At 34.4% G+C, this 10,000-nt stretch overlaps 2 protein-coding genes across 2 annotated transcripts in view; one reads left to right on the top strand and one right to left on the bottom strand.

Moving 5' to 3' along the window:
* LOC135203242 (insulin-like growth factor-binding protein complex acid labile subunit) overlaps positions 1–9,999 on the top strand; it is a gene marked incomplete at its 3' end in the record, with an annotated part of 20,227 nt that extends 10,228 nt beyond the window's left edge. Inside the window, exons 2-8 of the mRNA XM_064233014.1 lie at positions 2,303–2,428; positions 4,547–4,690; positions 4,904–5,098; positions 5,292–7,006; positions 7,216–7,411; positions 7,825–8,030; positions 9,837–9,999. Of these exons, the coding sequence (XP_064089084.1) occupies positions 2,303–2,428; positions 4,547–4,690; positions 4,904–5,098; positions 5,292–7,006; positions 7,216–7,411; positions 7,825–8,030; positions 9,837–9,999 (2,745 nt within the window). The remainder of the gene's footprint in view (positions 1–2,302; positions 2,429–4,546; positions 4,691–4,903; positions 5,099–5,291; positions 7,007–7,215; positions 7,412–7,824; positions 8,031–9,836) is intronic.
* Positions 1–10,000, bottom strand: part of LOC135203672 (tubulin alpha chain-like) — a 147,333-nt gene that overhangs the window by 94,562 nt on the left and 42,771 nt on the right. The gene's annotated exons all lie outside the window — the stretch shown is intronic.

The following is a 10,000-nucleotide window of genomic DNA, read 5'->3' as shown; positions in this document are numbered from 1 at the left end:
TAAAAAAATAAATACCAGATTTAAATAGCAGATTAATATGATTACATGATCATGGTCATTTAATCATAAATATGGCTAGTTGGCAACAGTAAGAACACTGCCAAGCTAATGCTACTGGCATGCCTGGCATAGTGCCATGTTACTTTAGCCATGGTAGGCTACAATCGCTCTCTGGTTGTTTTTCAATAATGTGCATGACTGCAAGTGGTCATAGTGCTGAAAATAACTGATCAACATGACAGGTAGAAACGCAGACATCATTTGGAAATTTAATTTAAAAAAAGTGGTGGAAGGCAGAAAGGGTTGTAGAGCTATTTGCAAAAAATGCCACAAAGCAATGGAAGGGCAAATAGCAAGAATGAAGGCTCATTACAGTAATTGTGTTGCCTTGGAAACTGGCAATGAAATTGGTAAGTAAATGTGTTATGGAAAGATGTTATGCTTCAGGGCCCAAGTAACTAATAAAAACACCAAAAGTTGCCAAAAATATATATTACCTAAAATAAAAGTTATAAAGGAAACATGAAGACAAAAAAAAAAAAATAATAAATAAAAAAAACCATGGTTTTTTTATCGACTGGTTTAAACCATGTTTTAAACCATTTGGTTTAAACCGCCAACCCTGGTCGGGGTACTTTAAAGATGGCAGCTGCTTACAGATCAGTTCAATTTCCTTTTCCAGGAAATCTGGGGAAGAAACCTGTAAGGCTCTTAAGCATAAATTGCTGGCGACACCAAATTTGATAGAACTGTCATTATAGCTAAAATAATGAAAGTATGAAAGTGAAAATGTTGGCTTTCTGTATATTGTAAATTTGTATTCTGTTGTGTCAGGAATGATTAAAATTTGATGCTGTGCACTATACAGTAGCTAAGAAAAGTTGAGACTTTCCTATAATTACAGGCATTGCCAAGTTTTCCATCATGCCGAAGGATGTATTTAATCTTAATGAAAAAAAAAGGTGCACTTTCAGGATTAACCTTTATGTTAAGGTTAAACCAGAAAATGGACATACGTACGTATTTGAGAGTACAGTCCTGCTGTTTGTTTTCATGCAAGTAACTTAGTTTTTAAGATTATATAATATATATTATATCTATATATATCTGTGATATATATTTATTATATATAGATATATAATATATAGATATAATATATATATATATACATTATATATATATACATATAATATATATCTATATATATATATATATATATATATATATATATATACTATATATATATATCATATATATCTATATATATATAATAATGTATATTATATACACAAAGGTGTGAATAAACCGTAGATCAGTAACTAATATACAATAATAATAGAATTTAGGAGAGCTGTGGGGAAGATGAAAAATGGATAAACTCAAGAACAACAGGAACAACTAAACAATTTGTCATTAGCAATGGATGAGCTGAACAGAACAGACTAAATGAAAACATGATAAACGAAAAGATGGTGCCATAGGAGTGAGGAGAGTATTATAACAAAAATGAACATGATTATGGTTGGCTAAACTATTGGAAAATATTGTGGAAATTTGTTAAATCCACGTCAGTTCGACTTCATGACTGGGAATCAACATTAGTCAGTCTTTCTAATAAGGCACTACATTTCCTTTAATACAATGCCTATATTCTAACATCTATAATGACTTCATATATCTTGTGTACTGAAAATTTGATTTGCTGAACACAAATTTCTAAGAAAATCATTTTTACTAACTTTAGAAGCACTTCTAGTCACTGAAAATACAAAGTTCTGTGGTGCCAAGTTTTAAAAACTATACATACACATTTTCAAAGCCTTTTCCATTTACATTTGTCAGTCCCCATGCTTGTGCTAGAGTGCAGCTACTCATTCCAATACTGCCCTCTAAACTCCTGACATCACCAACCCAATCATTTCATTTCCTAATAGATCATATAAGTTGTAGCACAAACACCTTATGGTTCATGCCTTAATGTAAGAAAACCTTTCCATTTCCCTAACATATTTTTAACCCTGAGTTACTCTCAGAAAACTATTTTTTTTTTTTCCTGAAATGGTATTGTATACATACCCAGTACAGCAATAAAATGAAACAGCAAAAGAATGGGTAAAACTTATTACACACTATGACATCACACTGCTAATGTTTCTGATGAATGAAGTTTCCTTTAAACAAGCTACATTAAATATTTTTAAAACTAACCCTACAACGAATACTCGTGATATTCGTCTACTATTTATCAAGAAAATATCTCAGACAATTTCTAAGCAAAGTTATTAATACAATATTTTTTCAGGTGCTGGAAGTTAATGGAGCTAATATCACACAGCTGACAGAAGCAATGGTTCCAAACTTACAGGATCTGAAGGAGCTTCGTCTAAATTACTGTGGAATCAAAGGCATGCAGAAAAATGCCCTTCAGGTAAGAATACATATACAGTGGACCCCCCCTTATTCGCGTTCTCCAGATTCGTGGACTCACACATTCGCGGATTTCTCTCTAGAATGTTTCCCCGCATTATTAGCAGAAAATTTGCGCATTCGCGGTATTTTTCTATGATAAATATCCACAAATTCCTGGTTTTTTTTATGAATTTCATCATTGCACTTTTTGTGATAAAACTATTAAAAAACCATATATGAAAATTTTTAGTGGGTTTTTCTTGAGTTTTAACTGACAAAATAGGCTGTTTTTAGCATTTTTATAGGGGTTCCAAACATTCGCGGGTTCTAACTATTCACGGGGTGGTCTGGTGCGCATCCCCCGCGAATACGGGGGGACCTCTGTACCACTAAGTTTCAGAACAGTAAGTTACAGCTATACTAATCCATCAGGATAACAAGTAAAAGTGGTAGAGAATTGCAAGGAGTATTTAGCCCTCACCTTCCAGAAAGTAATGTAGTGAGCACGGCATGATGTACAGAAAAGTTAAGGTACGTGTAACGAGAAATCAACCTAAGTTTTGGGTACCAAGAATTGAATTGAAATAAAGTCAAATAGGCAGCCTAACAAAAAATTAAGAGGCATTTTCAGTGACAACAATTGAATGAAGCTATGCAATTTTGTGAAGTTACTTTAGCAGCTCAGACACCAACGCAACCAGTTACATGAAATCAGTTGCTTACAATGCCATAACCAATTTTATTGCGACTGACTAACTGGTTTCTTTAAAACCTCCCACATTGCGGTGACTGAAACTGTAGTCACGTGCAACCAATTGCTACGCTGGTCGTATGGGGATCAGTTGCATTACAAACTCACCGAGATGTTGGTCTGTGCCTCCGAGCGCTATGGCCATGGCTGTTGGTGCAATGGTGAGTGATGAGCAATTCAGGTACATTAAATTTGTATGAGAAATAAAAAAATCTGTGCTTTTCTGTAATTTTATCATTAAAAATGTTGGGGCCCAAGAAACGAACTATAGTTCAATGAAGGTTTCTTTCGACATATAGGACCATATAAGTGGCTGCATTGGTGTGTGAGCTGCCTTACATAAGCCCTCATGAAATGCTTAACCCCAGTTCATAGCTCAAGAAGGAACATAACAGTATGAATGGTCTTTAGTACCAGATTTTTCAGTGCTCTCTTAATTCACATTCCCAAAAACAATATGAATAACTATAATGAATACAGTGTTCCCTGTATTCCCGTGGGATGCGTACCAGATCCCCCTGCAAATAGCTACAATCCACGAATAGTTAAATCCCCAGTAAAAACCCATAAAACTGCCTATTTTGTTTGATAAAACTCAAGAAAGACCCATTAAAACTGTTTATGTCTGGTTTTTTTAATTATTTCCACAAAAAAGAGCATTTTATGATGAAATTGATAAAAAAAAACAGAAATTTGTGGATATTTCTCAGAGAAAAATACAGTGAATAATGGGTACGTATGTTCCACAGAGAAATCTGTGAATCCATACTAAGCGAATATAGGGGTTCACAGTATTAATTACTATAATTATTTTAAAATTTTAGGTAGCATCTTAAAACGGACAATTGGCTCAGATTACTTCCTTCCTGGGATAAAAGACTTTTCCTTACCTCTGTCCTTTTCATCTCAATTTGTGATAATTTATATTGTCTTAGGTTCATCTCTATAAATAACGAAAAGTTATTTACAAACATGATTCTGAAATATCTCATTTTATGTCATTTGAATTACCAGGTATTGTTGTAACCAAAGGAGGGCTGAATGAAATGAAAGTCAGGTTTTTAGAGCATAAGACTATGTTTGAAATGTATGATTTTTCAGTATATATATTGAACAACATGAAAGATCTGATGACTAATTAAAGCAACCTTCTAATCAAATATATCAGCATTGATAACCTTTATGTAGAAATAAAAAAAGGTAGTTAGTACAGGTAGTTCAAACATAACAGTATTTAAAATGAACGTAATATTTAGAGCAACGAAAAGACAAAATAAAAAGTGAATCATAATAGACTTTCATAGGTGAAATATTTTTTGAAATAAGAGTCAAAGTGATATCTGGTGGAAGAAAATGATGTATAAATATATGAAATTATGTTTACAGGGGCTCAAGAACCTCAACAGAATAGACTTACATCACAATGAACTCACCAACATTCCTAACGGAGCGTTCCGAAACAAGAGAAATGTCAAACTTCTTGATCTCTCCCACAACAATTTCAACAAACTCGAACCAGGATATTTTCAAGTAAGTAAAAAATGAGGTGACATACTTTGCAGAATCAACTGTGACATATACATATTATTTTCAAATGTTTGAATTTTTCATACTCTTACATACATAGTAAGTTTACTTTCTGTTGACAGTACTCTGTATTCAAATACAGTAGTCTGAATCTATAATAAAACTTTGAAACAATGAAACTATTTTTACTACAAATGTTCATGTCAATGGTCCCAGGATCTGAACCAGCTGACATGGTGTAATATGTCACACAACGCGATCAAGGACTTTGGACGGAATCCTTTTGCTCGTAACACTGTTATGGGTTGGCTCAGTTTAGCCCATAACCAGTTTACTGAGATTGATGCAAGAGCCCTAAGGTCTATGAGATTCTTACGAAGGCTATACCTCAACGATAACCAGATTTCTAAGGTGAGTAAACTCAGCAAAGTCCTGTAAATCATTCTTGAAAGTCTAGAAATGACTAAAATACCTTCAGTTCAATTGAAAATGGCAAGTGAAATGTACAAAGCATTTGATCTAAACAGAATTGGCTTGTAGGCAAACACATATACCCTTCTACTCAGTACTACAGTATTTAATAGAGAAATATTTCTATCCTCAGATTGGGCGAAGTGCTTTCTCCAGCATGAGGCGTATAGGAACAATTGATCTTGCAAGAAACAAGATGACTCAGATTGATGCCAAACTCTTTGAAGAATTTGAGCACTGTGAAATTATCGATGTAGCTGAAAATCAGATAACTACCATCCAGAAAGGAGCATTCAAAGACCTCTTTTTGGTTTCTATAAACATCAGTCATAATCAGATAAAAACAATTGAGGAGTCATCATTTATAAATACCCTGAATATCACTGTGCTTGATTTATCTTACAACAACATTTCATATCTTCCTGAAGAAGCCTTCCCAGGGAAACTAAGTTACATGACAGAATTACGTTTACAGTACAATAACATTACAAACCTTGGTAATATCTCTTTCAACTTTCCTGGAATCAAGATTTTAAATGCATCCTATAACCGTATTGTAGAAATCCCAAAGAAAACATTCCCTAAACTATACGAACTACACACAATTGATGTGAGTCACAATCAGATTAAAGAGATAGGACGGGGTGTATTCTCCAATCTTTTCTCCCTGAGACACATCAATCTGAGTCACAATAACCTTGAAGTCCTCTTTGGTAGTATTTTCGGGACAATTCCAACACTACTTGATCTTGATGTCTCGTACAATCGTCTCAACAAAGTTGCTCGTGCAATGTTTTCTAATCTATTTTCCCTGCGGGAGTTGTATGTTAACAATAACCAACTAACAGAAATATTCCTCATTCCACAGTCACTAAATTATCTCTACCTCCAACACAATAATATTTCATACATTCGTCCAGGTCTTGTTTGGCCACAAATGAATGCACTTCTGTACCTGAACCTAGACCACAACAATCTTGGAGACTCAATAGAGGCAGGTACTTTCCGCCACTTGAACTCACTCAGCACTCTCAGCCTCAATAACAATTCTATAACTGTGCCTTCTTGGCAAGCCTTCAGTGAGTTGCAGACTCTCCAATATCTCAACTTAGACCACAACAAAATAAAAAACATAACAAGAGGCGCATTTGGTCGTCTTCCAGTAGTATTCAGACTTAACCTTGCTTACAATGGGGTCTCCAACATTAGCAAACAAGCCTTTGAGGGCCTATTACAGTTACTGACTCTGAATTTATCACATAATGCACTAGACCATATTCCTAATGAAGCCTTTAGGGGTTGCGTATCCATGCAAACAATTGACCTTTCTCACAACTTCCTCAAAAAAGTTGATAACGAAACAAACGGCCTCTTTGATGATCTCCTGTCTATCCGTCACATCAATGTATCCCACAACCTCTTCGGTACGGTATCTAAAAAGATGTTCCCTTACCATAAGTGGATACCATATAATTTACAAACTGTGGATCTAAGTTATAACATAATGCCTGTTTTACATAAAAATCTCATTATAGGCATGCAAAAGGTTAGATTTCTAAATGTATCCCATAACCTGATCAATGAAGTGCGACCAGGAGTTCTTGGAAATCTGACTAAACTGGAAATCTTAGATCTGTCATCAAATGACCTAGAAGCCCTTGGTAATGGAGTCTTCGGGAAAGAAGGGGCTTTACGTGAAGTGTACCTGCAAAACAACACTTTGATATCTGTTCCTGCTCAGGTTCTTATGACCCACAAGAATCTCACATATTTGGATCTGAGTAACAATAACCTACACAACTATTATGAGGAGTTTGTTCCGCGAGCAATCAATGGAACCACTGTCAGGTAAATTGTGTAGCTACCTTTATACAAATTTTCTACTAAACTTTGAAAAAACTGTGTTTATATTAAGTTAAAAGTTTAATACACTAGTTGTATGTGAAACTTATAACTATACAAGACTTATTAATAATGACATTTTGTACCAAATCCTAATATCAAATATAACTGATGATGCTGATGGTAAATTAATACTATTTCACTGCTATTTCTAGATATCAGAACAATCCTGTGGAATGTGACTGCACTTTACGAAAAATCAGAGCATGGTTAGATACCTGGCTGGATTCGCAGTCTTGGAACGATGTAATTTGTGCAAGACCTGCTCACTTAACCAACAGATCACTGAACAATGTCTTAGAGGGTGAACTTCGCTGCAGCGATGAAAGGCGTGCATATGATGAATACCAAGTGAGAATATTTTTTGTATTCAGTGTCTCTAATGTGGTTATTAATGTTATTTTTCTGTCTCTCACCTTCAACATAACTTTTGTTGTTATTATTAATAGGGGTTAGTTTTTCCAGACCTCTGAGTCTCAAGTAGACTCTTACATAACTTTTGTAATATGTACTATATCTAACGTCATCTTGGTATCAAACTGAGGCCTTTCATATAAGAATCTTACAATTACTTTAGTGTAAAATTAAATACCTTAAGTTATCATAAAACTATTAAATGTAAGATGTATGTTTCGATAAGTTTTAGGTAAAGCTTACTACAACAAATGTTTTGCAATACAGTACCATGAAAAGCTTCAAAATTAGAAACAATTTCATCATTCAAATACTTTCTTCCTCATTTTTATTTTCAATCTCTTTCCAAGGTTAACCCTGATGTACGATTCCGACTGCATGGGGACAATCCAGATGTCATGGAAAAACTCGATATATCCTGGTATGTGACGACAAGAAAAGATGTGGGAGGATTTATCCTATCTGTACATAACACAACATCTGGTAAAGAAGTTGCCAGAAATCCTGTCGGATACACAACAAGAGAACATAAATTCCCAGAGGTACCAGGAGGGAGGTAAGGTTACAATATAGTACTGATTTATTATATCTTGTTAAACTAAAGGATTGAGTCACTTTTCTTAAATGATGGGTTGATGTTCTTGAATGAAGTGGAAATCCAAGCAGGCAGGTAGGAAATGATCAATGGGAATGGATGAAAGGAAACGAAAAAGCAATGTGGCTCAGTCCCAGAGGGAGAGTGCAAAGAACATTTAGTATAAGACCCACTACACAAATCTCTTCTGGAAGGCATAGATTAAAATAAGGTTAACCGGTTTCACAATACGTAGTGCTAAGCGAGGCAGAAACAGCATAAAAATTTTACTTTAAAAGAACCTGAGAACCAATAATGGAAAAATGAAAACTACTGTATAAACATATTTATACCTAACAATATTATGCTAGCAGAATTCACATTACTCTCCTAATCTGAAAACAAGCCTCATAAATCAAGAAAACCTTGAATGTCAATCTGAAAAACTTGTGTGCGGTTAATTCTCAGATATATGTAGTACTGGGTTAAGAGTGTTACCCAAAAATTATTAAAAAAAACCCAAGTTTCAATAATACAAATTTTCTAAAATTTTAGCAAAGATTAACTATTAACTTCACATAAATTTTACAAGCATTGGCACTGGAGATATGAGTGGGATCATAGATCAAAGAAACTGCCTTGGATTCAGTTCAATCAAGGAGGGGGGAGTAAAAGCTATGGCTCTGAAGATACTATAAGGAAAATACTATTCCAAAAACAAGAAGGAACAAGCTCATTGCTATTACTATAATGCTATTCATCAAGATACTTCAACCATACCACCGAGTGATATTCTAAACTCACCAGGCTAACCAGAGAGCTTTTTTCCTTTCAAATAGCCCACATATTATTTTAATGATTTGTTTCTAAGATTTGATGTTTATAGTTACCTGTAAACTGGATATTCGCATTCAGTATGTTTAACTGTTATATTGAGAGTCTTGTTCTACTGTCTGGGATGGGGGGTTATTCATCCAATGCCTTGGGTCAAATAAGCGACCATTTCAGAGACAAAAACCAAATATACTTGCACACTTTGAAACAAGGGAACACCACTTGCACTCTTTGAAACAAGAGAACACCACAAGCCAAGTGGGCTTAATCCATTTTTCATTTGTAGTTATCAGATTCATTATTCCACTAAAATTAATATTTATTGTAGATGGTGGGTTTTTGAAACAGCATTTTTTTTTTTTTTTTTTTAAAGCTATATTCAATCTGGTCATAGTTATTGTACCTTTGGCTGCTTTATCAGTATGTTCATTTCCCATGATGCTCATGTCAGCAGGGATTCCACATTTTTCAACAAATAAAAAAACATAGCTGTAATATTCAAGATGAAGAAAAGAATTTATAGTATTAAAACAGCAAACCCAATTTTTTGGCAGCAGATACAGAAAGCTGAGCAGTGTGATCTCTCCAAGACAAATTAAAAACTATATGGACACAAAATCGTTCATAGTCGTTTAATTTTCCCATAAAAAAATTTAAAATTACACTACTATATCACTTAGCCTAACATTAGGATATCAAAGTTAGAAAAGAAAGTTATTCATTTTTGGAATTTACAATTCAGTGTAATTTCTCATGGTCAATATAACCTTTATTTTGCCCCAGCAATTGCAAATTTTTCCATCGATTATTTCCCAAAGACAAATTTTCCTGATGTGAAAATATAAGATTTTGAGATACTGTACTTAGCTAGTTGGGAACAATTTCAAAACTGAAGTACTTAAGACTTATTATGTTCTTCTTCAGAGCTTTAATCTATGTAACTTCTTTAACCAGGTACAGGGTGTGCGTCGGTGCCCTTGACTCTGCTGAAAATGTTCGTCCAATTCAGCCTTCACAATGCCACAGTTTCACAGTGAGCCAGTCAAGCATTCTAGTTTCGTCAACCGTGCTCCTTGTCCTTGCAGTGTGTCTATCCATTTGTGGACATTGTCTCTATC

Source organism: Macrobrachium nipponense, chromosome 36 (genome assembly GCF_015104395.2).
Source record: "Macrobrachium nipponense isolate FS-2020 chromosome 36, ASM1510439v2, whole genome shotgun sequence".
In the NCBI taxonomy this organism is placed as follows: Eukaryota; Metazoa; Arthropoda; class Malacostraca; order Decapoda; family Palaemonidae; genus Macrobrachium; species Macrobrachium nipponense.
The sequence above is the reverse complement of the archived record's forward strand: the minus strand, read 5'-3'. Positions and strand labels throughout refer to the sequence as shown.